The 20,654-nt window shown below is 39.4% G+C and overlaps 1 protein-coding gene and 1 long non-coding RNA gene across 8 annotated transcripts in view; one reads left to right on the forward strand and one right to left on the reverse strand.

The window, feature by feature from the left end:
• LOC134349668 (E3 ubiquitin-protein ligase Midline-1-like) overlaps positions 1–20,654 on the reverse strand; it is a 51,703-nt gene that overhangs the window by 17,108 nt on the left and 13,941 nt on the right. For 3 of the 6 annotated variants that reach the window (XM_063054325.1, XM_063054326.1, XM_063054327.1), the window contains exons 5-6: positions 13,899–14,047; positions 11,677–11,809 (exon numbers count right to left, since the gene is read on the reverse strand). In XM_063054325.1, the coding sequence (XP_062910395.1) occupies positions 11,677–11,809; positions 13,899–14,047 (282 nt within the window). Of the gene's footprint in view, positions 1–5,694; positions 5,871–6,218; positions 11,810–13,898; positions 14,048–20,654 lie in introns of those variants that run through there. The other 3 variants (XM_063054322.1, XM_063054321.1, XM_063054324.1) reach the window with 2 other exon arrangements.
• LOC134349669 (uncharacterized) overlaps positions 1–20,654 on the forward strand; it is a 49,362-nt gene that overhangs the window by 1,611 nt on the left and 27,097 nt on the right. Inside the window, exons 2-5 of one of the 2 annotated variants that reach the window (XR_010018747.1) lie at positions 6,158–6,231; positions 6,336–6,368; positions 11,932–12,031; positions 16,331–16,341. This is a non-coding gene — a long non-coding RNA (uncharacterized LOC134349669). Of the gene's footprint in view, positions 1–6,157; positions 6,232–6,335; positions 6,369–11,931; positions 12,032–16,330; positions 16,342–20,654 lie in introns of those variants that run through there. The other variant, XR_010018748.1, reaches the window with a different exon arrangement.

Genomic DNA, 20,654 nt, shown 5'->3' on the forward strand with positions numbered 1-20,654 from the left:
CTGCAGAATTCCTGTTGTTTGCCATTTTTCAAGCCAGTTTTTCTACCACTCCAGATCCCACTGCAAACTCTGACAGCCTTCTTGGCTGTCCACTATGTTATATTTGTTCTTGATGAAAGACAAACTTGTGTGGGTAAAACTAACACATATTTATTTACACGACTCTCCAGTCATGGCTTCAGTTCAACCTGAGCGTGTGCGAACAGTTCCCCAACGCCACCTCCAGTTCCGGGTGAACCCCCTGCATTACGCACTGGGAAATGAAGTTCTCCATTATGTACACATATAATAACACATCTTCCCCCTTTAAAGAAAAACCAAACACAATACTATGTCCTCATAATCCTGCCAGAAGCAATAATGCTTTCCAATACATATATTTACACTAACTTCAATTGTAATGAGCAAATTCACTCATGCTTCTCTGGTGCAACCTCATGGATGTTACACACTTCTCAAGTTACATCAGGTAAGTATCCGAACGCCTCAAAGACATCTGCATACTCTTCCATGCAAGAAGTGTGATCATCTTTGGTCTGTGAAGCCACTACGGAAACTCTTTCCATCAGTTTGAGCATTTCCCATGCCCTCAGGCCTAATATTGGTTGTACTCGCTTCACTAAAATCAGTTGCTGTGCCTTTAGGTGCTGGCCCTTGTGCTTGAAAGTCACTATACAGCCCCCTTTTACTGGAATGTTCTTTCCAGTATAGCCTGTCACTTTTAACTTAACTGGGTAAATCTTGCTCTTTGCTTTGAGAGTCTTGAAAGCATCCTCAGACAACAGGTTCACCTGGGCTCTTTCGTAAAGCTTGAATGGAATTACCGTCTCGTTCACAGTTACTGGAACAATCCATTCCACAGTCTGTAGAGAATCTACAAAGACTTCCTCCATTTCCTCAGCATCAGTGTACAATGTTCCTTGGTAGCTGCACTTTGCAAAATGATTCCTCTTCCCACAATTATTGCAGAACTCTCTGTAGGTTATCCATTATGGGGATTTCAGCATCTCTCACCTTAATCTCTTGGGGAACTTCTGGAACAATGTGCTGCTTGTCACCTTGCTGGCCGCCAACCTCACTTGTTTCTAGCACAGTCTTTTTTTCTGCTGGAAAGAGCATCACTTTCTCAGCCACGCACAGTTCATTTATGCTTTGTGTTTAGACCGCACATGAACTTCTGACACCATGTTGTGTTGATTCTTGATAAAAGATAAACTTACATGTGTAAAACTAACTCGTATTTATTGACAGGACCCTCCAGTCATGGCTTCAGCTCGACCCAAGGTTGTGTGACCAACTCCCTTACGTCACCTCCAGTTCCGAGGGAACTGCTCACATTGCACACAGGGAATTGAAGCTGCCCATTATGTACACACATCATAACGCACACTACACCCCCAATCTTTGAGTCATCCAGAAAGCTGCTATATTAGTATCCAGATCATTGATCTCGAAAACAAAACAACAATGAGCCCAACATTAATTCCTGCAGCACACCATTAGTCACAGGCCTCCAGTCAGAGAGGCAACCATCTACTACCACTCTCTGGCTTTTCCCACAAAGTCAATGCCTAATCCAGTTTACTACCTCATCTTGAACACCAAGCAACTGAACATTGTTGACCAACCTCTCATGTGGGACTTTGTCAACGGCATCATCCACTGACCTTCCTTCATCAACTTTCCTGCTAACTTCCTTGACAAACTCTGTAAGATTGATTATACAAACCCTACCACACACAAAGGCATGTTTACCACCCCAAATCAGTCCCTGTCTATCCAAATACTTATAAATCTAGTCACTTAGAATACCTTCCACTGCTGCTGTCAGGCTCATCAGCCTATAATTTCCTGGCTTATTCTTAGAGCGTTTCTTAACCAACAGAACAACATTAGTTATCCTCCAACCTCCTGGCACTTCACCTGTGGCTAAGGATAGTTTAACTACCTCTGCTGGACTCCTGTAATTTCTGCACTGGCATCCCACAATATCTGAGGGAACACCGTGTCAGCCCTGGTGATTTAGCCACCCTAATTTGTCTCAACGCAGCAAACACCTCCTCCTCTGTAATCTGTATATGGTCTATGACCTGCTTTGCCTCACTTCTATAGACTCTGTGTCCATCTCCCGAGTAAATACAATTGCAAAAAAGATCCATCTAAGAGTTCCTCCATCTCTTTTGGCACTGTGCATAAATGACCACTCTGATCTTCCAGACAACCAAAGAGCTCTTTTGCTCTTAATATACATGTAGAAGCCCTTGGGGTTAACCTTCACCTTGTTATACAGAGCAACCTCATGCCTTGTTTTACACCCCCCCACCCCGCCCGATTTCCTTCTTAATGCAAGCATCGGTACTTTCTGATGAAATTGTGTTGTACAAAATGGACTCCTTCACTACCACATTAGACCATAAGACCATAAAATACAAGCAGAATTAGACCATCTGGCTCATCGAGTCTTCTCTGGCATTGTTATCCCAATCAACCCATTTTCCTGCCTTCTCCCCAAAACCTTTAAGGCCCTCACTAATCAGAAGCTATTAACATCTGCTTTAAATATACCCAATGACTTAGCCTCCACAGCCATCTGTGACAATGAATTCCACAGATTCACCAACCTCTGGCTTAAGAGATTCCTCCTCATCTGTCTAAAAAAATTTTTCTTCATCTCTGTTCTAAATGGATGTCCCTCTTTTCTGAGGTTGTGCCCTCTAGCCCTACACTCCCCCACTATAGGAAACATCCTCTCCACATCCATTTTATCAATGCCTTTCAATATTCAATATTCAATAGATTTCAATGAGATCCCACTTCATTCTTCTAAACTCCAGAGGGTACAAACCAAGAGCTATCAAACGCTCCTTAGATATAAACCTTTTCATTCCTGGAATAATCCTTGTCAACCTCTTCCTCACCCTCTGCAATGCCAGCACATTTCTTCTGAGATAAGGGGCTAAAACCGCTCACAGTTCTCCAAGAACAGCCTGACCAATGACTTAGAAATCCTCAATGCCTTATTACTCCTGAGATTCTATGAAAACATGCAGATGAAAATGGCCCCTGCTCCAGTGTCTACCAAAGCTCTAGGGCAGCAATTTCCTTTCACGTGAAGAGTCATGTGAAAGAGTGGTGCAACTCCCGACAATTCAGTGAAGTTTTACATAGTGACTGCAGAGCATTTAAAATATTACATAATGATCGCAATGCCTAGCAAGGCAAGAAATTTTCAGAGATATTCTTAGTGTGGTTTGCAGATGACATGAAACTGTGCAATGCGAGAGAGATTACCAAAGGTTACAGGAAAATGTAGGTCAATTGGAAATCTGGGGAGAGAAATGACGGATGGAGTACAATCCAAACAAGTGTGAAGAAATGCATTTTGGAGGTCAAATGCAAAGGAAAGTATACAATAAATGGCAGGACTCCGAGGAGCAGCAACTCTATGGTATACAGGGGGTCTTGGCATGCAAGACCCTTGTTCTCCGAAAATGGCAACATGGGACAAACTCGCATTGATCAGTTGAGGCACTGAGTATAAAAGTTGGCAAGTCGTGCTGTAGCTAAAATTTTAGTTAGGCCATATTTGGAGCATTGTCTGCATTTCTGGTCACAGCATTAAGGAAGAATTTGGAGGTTTTGAAGAAGATTTCACCAGCATGTGGGTATATTATCAGTTATAAGGAGAGATCGGACAAACTTAGATTGTTTTCCCTGAGGTGTTGGAAGTTGAGGGCCGACATGATGGAAGTATATATCATTATGAGAGGAATGGACAGAGCAGATAGTGTGTTTTTTCCCAGATAACCATCATTTCCCAGAATACCATCATTCCCACAATCCTGATTGAGAAGTTGCAGAACCTGGGCCTCTGTACCTCCCCCTGCAACTGAATCCTCGACTTCCTAACCGGAAGACCACAGTCTGTGCGGATTGGTGATAACATATCTTCCTCACTGACGATCAACACTGGCGCACCTCGGAGGTGTGTGCTTAGCCCACTGCTCTATTCGCTGTATACACATGACTGTGTGGCTAGGCATAGCTCAAATACCATCTATAAATTTGCTGACGATATAACCATTGTTGGTAGAATCTCAGGTGGTGACGAGAGGGTGTACAGGAGTGAGATATGCCCACTAGTGGAATGGTGCCGCAGCAACAACATCACTCAACGTCAGTAAGACAAAAGAGCTGATTGTGGACTTCAGGAAGGGTAAGACAAAGGAGCACATACCAATCCTCATAGAGGGATCAGAAGTGGAGAGAGTGAGCAGCTTCAATTTCCTGGGTGTCGAGAACTCTGAGGATCTAACCTGGTTCCAACATATCGATGTAGTTATAAAGAAGGCTATACTTTATTAGGAGTTTGAAGAGATTTGGCATGTCAACAAATACACTCAAAAACTTCTATAGCTGTACCGTGGAGAGCATTCTGACAGGTTGCATCACTGTCTGGTATGGGGGGGCTACTGCACAGGACCAAAAGAAGCTGCGGAAGGTTGTAAATCTAGTCAGCTCCATCTTGGATACTAGCTTACAAAGTACCCAGGATATCTTTATGAAGCGGTGTCTCGGAAAGGCAGCGACTATTATAAAGGACCTCCAGCACCCAGGGCATGGCCTTTTCTCACTGTTACCATCAGGCAGGAGATACGGAAGCGTGAAGGCACACAGTCAGTGATTCAGGAACAGCTCTTCCCCTCTACCATCCGATTCCTAAATGGACTTTGAAGCTTTGGACACTACCTCACTTTTTTTAATGTAACAATATTTCTGTTTTTGCACATTTTTTTAATCTATTCAATATATGTAATTGATTTACTTGTTTGTTTATTATTATGTTTTATTTTATTTATCTTTTTCTCTCTCTCTGTGAGATTATGTATTGCATTGAACTGCTGCTGCAAAGTTAACAAATTTCACATCACATGCCGGTGATAATAAACCTAATTCTGATTTTGATTCTGAGAGTGTAATTGGTATCAAATACCATGGGGCATAGATGGGAGGAGGGAAGTTTGAAGGTGGTTTACAAGGCAAGATTTTTGTCAGAAGGGTGGTAGGTACCTGGATCACACTGTCTGGGAGGTGGTAGAAGCTGAAACTATAGTAATGTTTAAGGGCCATTTACACAGGAAGATGAACAGGCAGGGAGTAAAGGGGTAATGGCCTTATGTAGGCAAATGGGATTAGTTCAGATTTGCATCATGGTCAGCACAAACATTGTGAGCTGATGGGCCTGTACTTGTGCTGTCCTGCTCTATATTCTATGTTCTAGTTAATGAGTCTCAAAGCAGGAGTAAGGGACTGAAGTCAGGAATGTGTATCCCATATCTCCGATGGATAATTGGATATCATGATGGCATCTAGGATAAGTATCAATGGAATTGAGTCTGTGCTAACTTAAAAAAAGTAAGCCTTTACTTGAATATCTGGGCTCTTGGGAAGAATCCCATGGTTGTTTTCAGTAAGGTCTCCCCAACAAGTGCCCTGGTAAGGATAGTCATTTAAGATAACATCACAGCAATTCCCCCCTTCCTCACCGACTTACCTTCCCCCTCACCTGGTTTCACTTATCACCTGCCAGCTTGTACTCCTTCCCCTCTCCCCAATCTCCTTATTCTTGCTTCTTTCCCCTTCCTTTCCAGTCTTGATGAAGGGTCTTGTTCCAAAACATTGACTGTTTATTCCTCTTCATCGATGCTGCCTCACCACCATTTTGTATGTTTGCTCAGCACTTTTCTGCCTCGTTTACTTATTGCCCAGTCAGAATCAGAATCATCGGCATACGTCGTGAATTTTGTTGTCTTTGCAGCAGCAGTACGTAATCATGGAAATAATTGTGAATTACAGCAAATTTTATACACCTGTATATATAGAATAGATAAATTAGATAAGTAGTGTGAAAATAGAAATACACAAGTTGTGAGGTAGTGTTCATGGTTTCAATGTCCATTCAGAAATCACTCAACATTGCTCAAGAGCAATATTGCACTCCAACGTTGGCACCTGTGCAATGCGCCAAATGTCTTTATGTACAGAGACCCCTGAATCAATTCTGCAAATTAAATCATGAATTTTTTTGCTTTTCCAATGCTCTTATAATACCGAAAACTGTGCTGTACAAATTAATATCCAGACCTTTGTTTTTCAGGTGAGAGTATGAATTCACCATTTGAAGAAAGAACTCCATTAAAGGCTGTTCATTGTAGAAAGATTATTTTAATGGTGAAATATATTAAAAAAATCAAAATATATTTTACATGACCACCAATAGAAATCCCAAATTCTAAAGTAATGCTCTAAATTATACTTTTATGTTTTTATTTTAGGTGATCTCAGAGCTATTTCCATTGAACTATTATGTAAGTAGCTGTTAATAATAAATTCACTATTACTCATAATTTGCTCATCTGTAAACCTGGTCCTTTATTTTGCTGGCATAAACATATTGTTAGTTTCAATTTAACAAAGAATTTAATGTGGCTTACATTACTTAATAAACATTTTATTCCTTTGAGATTGAAAGCTCTAATTTCACTATTTTGTCAAATGCAATAAACTCATTGCATATTTTATAAACATTTCTGCTGTGCTGAATGACCTCACTTGTAACAAATAATAGTTCAAAGTTCAAAATAAATTGATTATCAAAGTATATTTACTCTACCATAAACTACCTTGAGATGCATTCAGTTCAGAGAAGTGGTGAGGGAAGTCACCCACACTGTCTCAGGAACCTGATGGTTGAAGGGTGGTAGCTTTTCCTGAACCTGGTGGTGTGGGATCTCAGGCTTCTGTACTTCCTGCCCAAAGGTACTAACGAAAAGAGAGCATGGCCTGGATGGTGAGGGTTTTTGATGATGGATGCTGCTTTCATGCAGCAGCACTCTATGTAAATATACTCAATGGTGGGGCGGGCTTCGCCTGTGATGGTCTGGGTTGTATCCACTACCTTCTATTGCCTATTCTGTTCCTGCACATTGGTGTTTCCATACCAGGCCATGATGCAGTCAGGTACTCTCCAATGTGCAGTGGAAGTTCAGTCAAAGTTTTTGGTAACTTTCTGAATATACGCAAACTTCTAAAAAAAGATAGAAGCTCTCTTGTGCTTTCTAGTGATGACAGCTGCTGGTTTCAGGACCAATCCTCTGACATATTAATGCCAAGGACTTTAAAGTTACTGACCCTCTCCACCTCCATTCCCCGACTGAAGACTGGTTCATGGACCTCCAGCTACTTCCAGCTGAAGGTGACAATCATCTCTTTGGTTTTGCTGGCATTGAGTGAGTGGTATTGTTCTGGCACCACTCAACCAGATTTTCAATTTCCCTCCTATATGCTGATTCCTCACTGTCTTTGAACCAGCCAACAGTGGTGTCATCGGCAATCTTAAATATGGCATTGGAGCTGTACTTAGCCACATGATCATAAGTATGAAGTTATGGTACAATGCCCTGGAATTTTTCTGCCCTTTGGAGTTGTGTTCTAATTTTCCTCAGTTGATATGTGGTCAGAACAGATTAACTAACCCCAGCATAGTCTGTTGTGGAAGAAAATCTGTTGTTTTGATCAGCCAGCGATGAGTTCAGATTCTTGCACAAATATCTAAAAGTCAGGGAATCTGGCTTGGCTATGCTGCATCCAGCAATGAAAGAGCATATGGGGCTCGACATCAAGGCTCACTAAAAGACCACTTGGATGAAGTAATGAGAAAAGTGAAATCATGTCCCACATGGACTCTTTGCCCTCAGGACAAATAGAATGCTGAAGAGAAATAAAAAATTGATGCAAATAATTATTCAATGCATCGACTCCCATGCTGTAGTGAAAGGTCAAAATAAACAGGGATTATTTCTGGTAATAATTAATTGGTTCCTGCATTGTTCCTCTTTCAAATTTAAAAGATCAACAGAACCATACAGTATTTGAATGACTCATTATTTCTATATCAAGGCTCTATCCTCAAATCCTGCTAATCCTTTTAAAAGAAAGCAGCCATACATCTAATAGAAAGAGTTGTACAAGTTCGATCACTTTCTTATCATAATATCAGCAACAATGTTTTCAAGGTTGCATATATTAATCTTGAGATTAATTTAGCTATTGTTTTCCTGAGATCATAGAAGGAATCCATCAATGACAGCTCAATAAAACAATACATACCAGTGTTCTTAAGATTCAATATAGCTTACCAAATGTGAAGCAATCAGAATTATTGAGAGGACAATTTTAACCTAATTCACAGGAATAGGTTCAGGGACCTGCTTTGTACCCTGCCTTACTTTACTTTCCACTGAGCTAATGTAAAATGTAGAATATAAAACAAGCAATACCAGTGAATTAGGTTACATAGAACATAGAGCAGTACAGCACAGGAAAGGACTCTACGGCCTGAAATGTTGTTCCAAACCAAATAAATTGATAATCAACAGACAATTAAACAATCACTTATGCCTACACACTGTCCATGCCAATCTAAATGTCTCTTAAATGTTCCTGATGTGCCTCTACCACCACCTCAGGAAGTGCATTCTGGGCACCTATCATTCGATGTAAGAAAACTTGCCATTCACATCTCCTTTGAAATACACCGCACCCCCCCCCCACCTTAAATGCATGCCTTCGAGATTTAGACATTTCGACCCCTGGGAAAAAGATACTGTCTGTCTATTTATACCCCTCATAATCTTATAAACCTTTATCATATTTCCCCTCAGCCTCCACTGCTCCAGAGAAAACAACCTAAGTTTGTCCAACCTTTCATTATAACACACGTCCTCTAATCCAAGTAGCACTCTGGTAAAGCTTTTCTGCACCCTCTCTAAAGGCTCAACATCGATCTTATAATAGGTGACTAGAACTGTGTGCAATACTCCAGATGCAGCCTGATCAGAGTTTTATAAAGCTGCAATATAACATCCTGACCGTTGAACTCAGTGCCTCAACTGATAAAGACAAGCATGACATATGCCCTCTTAGCTGCCTTATCAACCTGTGTAGCCACTTTTAGGAAGCCATGAACTTAGACCTCAGGATCCCTCTGCTCATCACTGCTGTTAAATATTTTGCCCTTTAACAATGTACGGTCTCTTTGCAATTGACCTGCCGAGGTGAAACACTTCAGATATGGCCAGGTTAAACTCCATCTCCATTTTTCCATCCGTATCTTTAACTGATCTATAACTTGCTGTATTCTTTGCCAGTCATCTACATTGTCCACAACACCACCAATCATTGTATCATCTGCAAACTTACTAACCCACCCACCTACATTTTCATTCAGGTCAGTTATCTATTTATCACAAACAGCAGATGTCCCATTACAGATCCCTGCAGAACACCCCGAATCACAGACCTCCAGCTAGAGTAAGTTCCTTCAACCACTACCCTTCTGTCGTCTACAAGCAAGCCAGTTCTGAATCTATGCGGCTCATAAATCCTATCACTAAAATTTCTCTCCAGTAACTTTCCTACCACTGATGTGAGATATTTGGGATTTCACCATATGCAGATTAATAGTCTTCTAGAAACATAGAAATCTACAGCACATTGCAGGCCGTTCGGCCCCCGATGCTGTGCTGACCATGCAGCCTACTCTAGAAACTGCCTAGAATTTCCCTATTTTTCTAAGCTCCATGTACCTATCTAAGAGTTTCTTAAAAGACCCTATCGTATCCACCTCTGTCACCTTCACTGGCATTGCATTCCATGCACCCACCACTCTGTGTGAAAAACTTACCTCTGAACTTGATGTCACCAGTCTATAGTTTCCAGGTTCCCTTCTTAAATAATGTAACATTAGCTATTTGCCAGTCCTCCAGGACCTCACCTATGGCTAGAGAGGACACACAGATATTGGTCAAAGCCTCAGCAATCTCTTCACTTGCCTCTGTCAATAACCTGGGGTATGTCCCATCAGGATCAGGGAACTTACTCATCCTAATACTCTTTAAGAGACCTAATGCTACCTTCTCTGTTACTTTGAAATGCCTGTCAAGGACTTTTTATGGCCCCTCCTGGCTTTCCTAATTCCTTTCTTGAGTACTTTTCTGGTTTCTTTATAAATCTCAATGACTCTGTTTGATTCTAGCTTCCTACACTTTAAATTGTTTTCCTTTATCTTCTTGACTAAATTCATCACCTCCCTTGACATCCACGTTTTTTTTAAATCTTGTTATTCTATCCTAAATTCTGACTGAAACATATCTATTGGGTACGCTGTACAGTTGGCCTTTAAACACCCTCCACATGTCAGATGAGGACTTGCACAAAATTAACTGTTCCCTAGGACCTTCCTACAAAGACAAATAATACTCCCCAACAAGGTCCATACTTAACTTTATCTATAGCTATCTTAAAGCTTAAGGAGTTGTGGGCAGACTTCTAACTTCTCACCCGTTGACTCACTTGACTAACTACCTAACACCAAATCCAGTATAGTCCCTTCTCTTGTTGAACTATCTACATACTGATAGAAGGTGCTCTCATGGATACACCCAACAAATTCTACCTCGTTTAAACCTCTTACATTAAGAAGGTCCCAGTTTATGTTAGGGAAGTTGAAGTCCTCCATGACAACAATGCTATTGCTTTTACACCTTTCCATAAAATCTGCCTGCATATCTGTTCTTCAGTGTCCTGGTGGCCATTGTGGGGTCTGTAGTACAATCCATCAGCATGATTGCACCCTTCATTTTTTTGAGATCTACCTTCATGGACTCAGAGGGCGAGTCCTCTGTTATATCCCCTCTGAGTGCAGCTGTAACATTATCCCTGATTTGTAGTGCAACTTCCACCTCACACACACACACACACACACACACACACACACACACACACACACACACACACACACACACCTCTTTTACTTCCCTCTCTATCTTTTCTAAAACATCAAACCCGTGGGCATTAACTACTCATTCTTGTCCCTCTCACAACTCAGTCTCTGTAATGGCCACATTATCATAGTTCTATATACTAATCCATGTTCTAAATTCATCAGTTTTACGCATAATACCCCTGGCATTAAATTACACACATTTCAAGCTCTCCATCCTAGTGTATCTATTTCTTTGCTCCTACCTGTGTATACGGGTCCTGACATCTACCCTTCTCTTCATCCCTCTACTTTTTGACCTGGTGCTCTGGTACCCAACCTCCCGCCAAACTAGTTTAAAATGAACATTTTTAAAGCATTTTGTTTTTGCTTACAAATTATATAATATAATTTTTGAAACAACAGTTATTGCCTAAATATGGCCGATTCCTTTCAGTTGTAGGACAGTAAGAGGTGCAAAGTTTCCTCCTTTGTTGTTGCAGGGATTTAGAATGGGGTAAAGTGCTTCTGTAAACTTTTGATAAAAGGAAACTAAAACAGCCATTTTCTCTGTATCATAAAATACAAGCATTCCCCCTGTATAATTCAGATAAACACCAACCCGGTTCAGTTTTCTGTTGGCAGTAACTTTTAGTTGTATGTTATTGTGCCATGCAGTATATTGGTCATTGCTGCATTCCAAACCCCAGGACACATTGTTTCGACCCAACCAACATTTGCCTTTCCTTGGTATAGATGAATAAGCAACCCCTATCTCCCAATCAGTCTTGCCTTTCACTACCACTTCCCAATAGTGATTACCAAAAGTAAAACCCTGAGAGCCAAGCACATACAAAGTATCATCAAATCGTTTGGGGCTGTATGGAGCCTTTATAATTTCATCCGTGTAGCGTATGACTGTTCGGTCTTCTGAGAGAATAAGGTTTTCATTTGCAGTCGCAGGGTCAAAAGTAATAGTGGTTGCATCTGTATTTTGAAGAAAATAAAAGATTATCCAAACTAAGTCCCTAAAAACAAACATATTCAACAACACTACATTATACTATAATTCCTGTTCATCATATTTCAATTGTTCATTGTTATTTCAGTTCAAATACAGCATGATGCAGTTCAGTTCTTCACCTGCATTCTACAAAAACATCTTAACTTTTTAAGATCAAAAGGAAAAAAACGGAACAATTCTGGAAGGTAAGTTAAGGATGATAAGTGAAAACTTAAATAAAATCCACAAGATACTGTTGAAGAAAAAGTGAAAGTTACTCTTCAGAAAGAGAGCACCAGAGAGCGGTGATATGATGGCTAAAGCCTCTGATGCCAAAGGGCAGGTTAGATAAGAAATTTCACAAAGGAGGTCATACGATGCTACAATAAGGGCTATACTGAAGCTAGTTCAGAATGAAGGAGTTTGTAGATCCAGGAAATAACAAGACCTTGGAGGATGACAACTGTCATAAGGGTTTGGAACTTATACTGAGCACAGAGAAAAAGGAGGGTTAGAAAGAGTTGCAGAGAATCCACTTCTTAGTTATGAATAGAGTGCAGACAGCAGAACTTAGAAGGAGTTTTACAATTTTCGAAGCGTAACACTTTTCCACCTTGGAGGTGAAAAAGGTATAAATAAGTGTTTTGATAAATGTGAGAGGAGAGAGGACAGAAGAAATTGCCATGGTGGAGTGCAAACAGACAAATTGACTGGAGAAGCAAGAGCCTCCAAATGCTGTAATCTGGATCAATAAACAACTGCTAGAAGTACTCAGTGACTCAAGTAGCATCTGTGAAGTAGAGGGATGGTCAACTTTATCGGTTGAGAGCTTGCATCAAAACAAGATGAGCTGATCATAAGGATCGAGGTAGAAAGAAGAAAATGGATTTAATAAAATAAAGAAATTTGAGAAACTCTCTGAACTTGTGAGTAGAAAACCTGATTTAATGTTTCAGGTCAAAGACCATTCCTCCAAGGAAGGTGCTGGATTAAGATAGGCTAACTTATGAACTCATGAAGTATCCTAAGAAATCAGGTATAGCTTTTGCTTTTGAGTTGACAAAACTACTTGTTTATACAAGATATGGTATCAGTTCAATGTCAATTGATGAATCAAAGATGAGGGCCATGACTCTCATCCCACTCTATGCTATTCTATCACTACTTTGTAGATGGGGAGTTAGCTATTTCAGTCTCAGAGGGAAATAAGATCCAAGACCTTCCCAGGGGCAGAAAGGGAACAGTCATAGACAGTTTTCACTTTGTCATTGCATATATCTCTTGCAAGCAAGCTGTGATTGTCACTGGGTCAGATCTGAGAGCATACGTAAAGGACTCTCACGTGATAAGAAATCCATCTATAACAATGATGAAAATATGTGCTACTATTAGATGCGCAGAGATGTAAAATCTCCAACTACCTTATGAAAATACAAAGCAGTTTCAGGTGATGAATGATGAAATCCTACAGCATTGGTAACTTATTTCTGAAATTTTTCTTTACTATGAAATGTACAATACTCAAGGGTTTAAAATGAAACAAAAACATGCTGAAAAATAAAATAATTGTCTATCTGTACGAATTCTCATTGTCTACCTGTTGAACCTTAACTCTCAGCAAAGTCAACTCTTTTTTTATCAAATGCAATCAAAGATCATAAGTCTAGATTTCTTGAGATGGAGAGGTACTTGGATAACAGAGAAATTCCAATCAGAAAACATTGCTTTTCCGCCATGCCTGTTGTGATTTTTAAAATATTATTTTGAAGCTATATTGTGTCTTCTAAGTAGATATAATTAAACAATATAATACTTTCCCTTATCATAGCAAATTTTTGGATTTGTGAACATTTGCCAATATTTCTGGAGGAGCCATTTGTTTTATGAAGTACAGTAGTCATGTCTTTGGATGGTAGAGATTTAGACCAAAAACCTTCGAATGTATATATAGATTTTTCATTATTGTATTTACATTTCACTTCCTTTTAACATTACATTATAGGAATGTAATTTTTTAAATTATTAAAGAATTAGGTATTTTCCTCTGTTGTAAATGAAAATACTTAGACTCACATGCCAGGAGAGCTTTTCTGACTGAAATGTCATTCTTGGACAAACTGTTCGCAAATTTGCCAATTGACTTGATCAAAGAAGAAAGTTTTCCATCATCAATCACAGTTTCATGAATGCCTGGCATTTGTTTATTTAGCAGAGCATTAATGCTACAAAGAAAATAATATCTGTTAAAACAATGACAATAGAAACAGACTTTAAAGCAAAAATAAGTAAAAGCAATCACAATAAGAAATTGAACTCCAGTGAATTTGCCAAGTACTCAGTGTGTAGGCTACATATAATACAGTAGATATGAGGATGGGATAGCAGAAGCCTGCACACCAGCTGTTTGTTAGGATTGTTAATGATGAAAAACTTGTAATAAGCCTTCATCTGTGAACAGATATGTAGCTGATAATTTCCCATTATGAAAGAGATGCTGGATTGAGGACCCTGTTAGTCAAGTCATGTCTTTTACATTGAAATAGCAATGGTCTCATACAGTAGTTGTACTTTATTTAGCTCTTCAACCTTATCATATTTATGCATCTACTTTCTATCTGGAGTGTATAGATCATGAGTCCAATTATACAGACCCCATACGCACCATTGCTACCAGCTAACTTCTTCTATTAATCTGTTTATGGAAAATTAGCTGACTCCTTTAAAGCACACAAAACTTCATACAACATTGTTTGTCCAGATGAAAGATGTTATTATTTTCCTCACATGTTGGTTTCCTGAATCGTTGGCGAACTATTGCAAAACCAGGAGCAAGTCTAAAGTGGCGGGGGTGGGGGGGGGGGGAACACACATGCAACCAGTGAGCCCTTGGTATGCCAGATCATTAAGGAAACCGAAACAAAAGTTTAGAGGCATCAAAGTACCATATAGCCTCAGGAAGATCTTTTGCAGATTATTGCATCCTGCTGTACTTTATATGAACTGTCCCTTCTGAAGGCCATTGTCAGGGATCCTGGGGAGGCTGTGAGCTTTATTTAGCAGTATATATGATCTCTAAACCAGATGCTAAGAATGGTGTCTGTACCTTAGGATCTGCAATTATCCTGATTACTTCCTTGTGCTGTTTCTAGTGGGTCTGTGTCCTATTTGAGATTAGATAAATGTACTAATTTGCAATGGTCTAAAATTAGTCTTACCATTACTCTCAACAATCCCAGTAAAACTTGTCCTGATTTTCATTTGATATGTTCCAGATGTGGCTATCGGCTAATTTGTCTCAGTATATTAAAACCTTCCTTTTTTTGAGAAGCAGTTTCCACTTCATATCATACTAAGGTCATAAGGTAAATCTAATCAAACCCACTTAGTCTCGACGAGAAAGTGGAGTGAGACTTCCTGCAGGGGGTAGTCTCAGACCACTTCGGTTTGATACCATATGGCATCTACACCCAGTATACTGTCAAACTAGGTTTAAAGAATACACGTGGGACTTCTACAATTAATATTCATGAATTGGACTATACTGATGCTGATATCCACTTTGCCTAAACAATTAAAAATTTAACAGCTAAGAGAGAGTGTGGTGGCACATTTGTGTAACCATGCACAAATAGATTTCTACCCCAGACAGACAGGAGCCAGACAGTGTGAACTGTGCTGTCTGAGGATACTACCTGAAAATGTATTTTATTAAAGTGCTCCACATTGACCGGGTGAATTTTAGTACATGATCATTCTTGAATCCTTTTCCTTTTAACTCTGCAACTGGGGATAATACCTATATCTTCCCTATACCTTAACCCTATGCGTTCAGAAGCCTATTGTAAAGTAGTTCATTTTCTCTGTGTTTTTAACTTAAAATAACATGGATGGGTAATCAAGACCTGTTCAGTTATAGGAAGACACGTGTGTAAATGCCACTATAAAAGAAGGCCTACTTTCTGCCTTCCCAATGTCCTACATTTGAGAGTATTCAGCGGTATTGTTTCTGAGTTAAATGGAGCAACAGATCAGTATTTCATTAATAAATGTTTATGGTATTAGGCTCTTGATTTGGTAAAACCATATCATTTTAATTTATTTTTAACATTGATTTTTTAAATTTTATGGTAGTTGGTTTGGGAGATTTACCTTGAAACTATAGTGGTGCTATATTTAAGGGAGAAGTATGCTACATCCCAATGAAATGTACTCATTTCCACCAACAAAAATTCATGAAGATCATTGAATTTATTTTTGTGGTTGACTGGATCAAAATGGCACACACTTAATGATTTTGTTTTTTGATTAATTTGTTGTGTTTCAACAGGCAAATTTTTAATTTTTTGCTTAAATTAATCTGGAAAAGTACCTCATCATTTAAAATTTATAGAGATGTTTAAAAACTGCACAATCTCTCAGTTGCATCTTCTTGTCTAAGATAAGATTTATAGGCTTACAGCTCTTCTTAACAGGCTTATAAGAAAATCCTCCGGTTTCCTTTCCAGATATATGCCTAGCCTTGGACTTTTTCTTCAGTGTTTCATGTGAAGGTTTGTGATGCTAGTTTCTTAGAGAGTGTATTGATGAAAATCTGTGTCCTACCTTGTTCATCATTTATGCTTAGATCTGAAGGTTTTAATATTAGACCTTGAATTCAATGTTTGAATGAGCCTGAAAGACTTGGGAGTGGGTGAAGATGAATGGCTTCTTAACATTTCTGGTAGGCAGTCATTGTAAATTTGTATTCACAATGAAGGAAAGGCTTCAGTATGTGTTACCCAAAGAGTCAGAACCACAAGGTTTTCTTCTCTTGAATTAAAATATTGCACTGAATTTTCCTGGTAAATGCTGGCAGTTTCCTGTGGAAATACTGGTATATCAGCACTTAAGGGTCAGTACAAGGCTTCCATACAAATGTGAATCAAAAGTGAATTGAAAATTTTCAAGTTCTAATCTTATAGGACAAAATTAATAAATCATTTTGTAAAGGTGTCCAAATTCTTGGTACTTATTTTTGAAATATGTTCTTAAGTTATGTACAGTGTCTTGTTAAACCTGGAGCAGGATCATTGACACTAATTTCAATGGGGATTGTAAAGGTTGTGACCATAAAACATAAGAGTAGAATTAAGCTATTTGGTCCATCAAGTCCGCTCTGCAATTCGATCATGGCTGACCTATTATCCCTCTCAATCCCATTCTCCTGACTTTTGACACCCTTACTAATCAAGAACCTATCAACTTTTACTTTAAATACACCCAGTAACTTAGCTTCCACAGCTAATTGTGGCATTGAATTCCACTGGTTTACCACCATCTGGCTAAAGAATGTTCTCCTTATCTCTGTTCTACAGGGATGGCCTTCCCTTCTGAGGCTGTGCCCTCTAGTTTTAGACTCTGCCACTACTGGTAACATCATCTTCATGTTCACTCTGTCTAGGCCCTTCAATGTCCAATATATCCCCCGTCATCCTTCTAAACTACACAGGCCCAGAGCCATCAGGTGTTCCCCATATATTCACTCTTTCATCCCCGTGATAATTCTTGTAAGGCTCCTCTGGACCCTCTCCAAAGCCAGGATATCCTTTTTCCGATATGGGTCCCAAAACTGCTCACAATTCATGATGTGGTCTAACCAACACTTCATGATGGTTTCTCAACCAGGGTTCTGCAGGAGCTCGCTAGGGGTTCCATGAGAGTTCACGATTTTAAAAAAATAAATATCATTTTTTTGAACTTTGCACAACACGTGATGCTAGTACTCTCAGTAGTAGGCAGTAACTGAGCAGCCCCATTAGCAATCGCGTTCGAGGTCTCTCAGCCTAGTACGTCAGTGTGCAAAGGACCATGTTTAATTGGTTGAGTCCAGAGGGGAGAACAGTAGGCTGACGAGGAGCGTGAAGTGCATTTTCTGAGCATTGAATGGACTCGCCCAGCTTGGGTTGGGACATATTTTATTAACACCTGTGTTTTACAGACATGTCTGATGGTCCAATGTGTTGATTTTTGAAGAGAAGGTGTGAGATGAAAGAGGAGTATTCTAGGTCTATGTCTACAGACAATTCTGATAGGTTATCAATGGGTTTTACATGGACTGGTGATCCAAGTTGTCCTATTCCATTGTGTCTGTGGCAAACAACTTAGAAATGCAGCAATAGCTCCAGCAAAATTGAAAAGACACTTAACTACAAATCACAGCAATATGACATGTTAAAGTGCTGATTATTTTAAATGGTATCGGAATCTCAAAACAAACAGAGTAAAGCTTTTGCAAATAAAGTCAGAGTCAGTAAAAAGATCCAGGAAGCAAGTTATTTAGTAGCAGTATTTATTACCCAGAAAAGGAAAAGTCACATGGTTGGTGAGAACCTAATAGTGCCAGCATGTAAAATTATAGTGAGTAAAATGCTAGGACAAGGTGCAGTACAAAAAATTGAAAACTTTTCACTCTCAAATAGTATGATAAGTTGACGTATTGATGACATGTCACATGATGCTGAAGAGGTTTTGTGTGAAAAACAACAGCTTCTTTATCCAGGTTGATGAGTCAACAGATTTCACCAATAAATATCATGTTGTGTCATTTGTAAGATTTGTAAATGATGGTGAAATTCAAGAAAACTTTTTCTTTTGCAAAGAACTGCCTAAAACAAGCAAATACCAAGATATATTTAATATTTTGTCCATATCTGGAAACAAAATGTTTGTTGTGGAGGAACTGTGTTGGCATCTGTACTGATGGTGCCCCATGAGAGGTTTCATAGAAACATAGAAACATAGAAAATAGGTGCAGGATTAGGCCATTCATTTCTCTTGTTAAAAAAATTCTAGTTTCTTCACAGAGAGGACTGCTTTATGGACTCTATCTCTGGAATTTTCCTCGGGGTTTGCTCCCGAAACCTTCCCTATGAATGGGTATAGCCACAAGGCAGTGGAGATTTGAAATCAGTTTTCCTTCTCCTAGTTGAGCTGCCAATCATGGCTGATGAACCCCATTTGCCCAAAGTGACTGATTTTAAGACACCAGTAACCTGCCTTTGCCGCTTCCCCTGTCAGTAGAAATGATTCTGCTGGGCGTAGTATCTAAGCCACATGTGAAGGACAGAAGCCAGAGGCTATTTGAGATGCAGATCATTGGGAACATTTAATAGGTAGTGGGAACTTATCCCTACTACCTCCCCTGGCTATGACAAACTTAAGGAAACATGTGTCTATCTAAATGTTTCTTAAAATGCCCCTGATGTATCTAGCTCTATCACCCCTGGTAGCGAGTTCCATGCAGCCACCACTCTGTGTGAAAAAAAACCTGCCTCTGACATTCCCCCTATAAGTTCCACAAATCGCCTTAAAATTACTTCCCTTTGTATTAACCATTTCTACCCTGGGAAATATCACTGGCTGTTCACTCATATTATGTCTCTTATCATCTTGTACACCTCTATCAAGTGACAGCTCTTCCTCCTTTGCTCCAAAGAGAAAATCCCTAGCTTGTTCAATTTATTCTCATAAGACATGCTCTCCAATCTAGGCAGCACCTTGGTAAATCTCCTCTGTACCCTCTCTCAAACTTCTACGTCCTTTTTGTAATGAGGTGACCAGAACTGAACAGAATGCTCCAAGTGTGGTCTAACCAGTTTTATAAAGCCGCAACATTACCTCATGGCTCTGAACTTAATACCTTGTCTAATGAAGGCTAGCACACCATATGCCTTCTTAACTACCTATGTAGAACTATGAGGATCTATCGATGTGGACACTAAGAGACCTCTGTTCCTTCACACTGCTAAGAATCCTGCCATTAACCCTGTATTCTGCCTTCCAAGGTATATTGCTTCACACTTTTCTGTACCGAACTCCATCTGCCACTTCTCAGCCCAGCTCTGCAAATTGTGAATATCCTGTTGTAATATACGACAACCTTCTACACGGTCCAGAACATCACCGGCCTTCTTGTCATCTGCAAACTTACTAACTCATCCTTCCTCATCCAAGTCATTTATATAAAAAAAATCACAAAGAGCAGTGTCCCGAACTGGTCCCTGCAGAAATCCACTGGTTACCAACCTCCAGGCAGAAAACACTCCATCTGCATCAACCTTTGACTTTGGTGATAAGGCCAATTCTTAATCCACTCAGTCAAGTTTTTCTGGATCCTATGTATCCAAATTGTTGAAATCTATGTTGAGACTTCATAAATAGAATGATTATGTGAAAAAGCAGCAAAGTAATGCCTCATTGTTCTGAAGGTTTGATATTTTAGCATTTAACCAGACACATTATCAAACTCAACATTGACCAACAATGACAGATACTAGCCTGTATAAACAAGATCATTTACCTGCTATGTTAACTGGTTCTCTTTCCAGTGACCTGCTGAGTATTACCAGCATCTGTGGTGAGTTTCGAATCACATAATTCCAGAATTTTCTTTACTCTTTCCTCTGCCCTTATTCAGCTCATCTTACATGCATCTCCTCGAAAAGATCAGCTGTGTTTAATAAACCTTTGCCACTCTTTCTCACTTAGCATGTGTTCCTTATAGACTTCCTAAATAGAGTGATCATGTGAAAAAGCAGCAAAATAATGCCTAATTTTTATAAAGATTTGATAAGGCCGTTAGTTGAAATCTCTGTCCAGTTCTGGTCATATTCCTTAGGAAGGATGTGAAAAGGCTTGAAAGGATGAAGGGAGATTTGCAGTATGAGAATGAATGCATGGGCAAGGGATTTTAGCTATAAGGTTAGGTTAGAGAAGTTAGCTTGTTTGGTGGAGAAAAGCAAATGGAGGAAACATTTGATAGAGGTGAACAACAATATTACAAGTTTAGAA

The sequence above is a fragment of the Mobula hypostoma genome, chromosome 7 (genome assembly GCF_963921235.1).
Source record: "Mobula hypostoma chromosome 7, sMobHyp1.1, whole genome shotgun sequence".
Classification (NCBI taxonomy): domain Eukaryota; kingdom Metazoa; phylum Chordata; class Chondrichthyes; order Myliobatiformes; family Myliobatidae; genus Mobula; species Mobula hypostoma.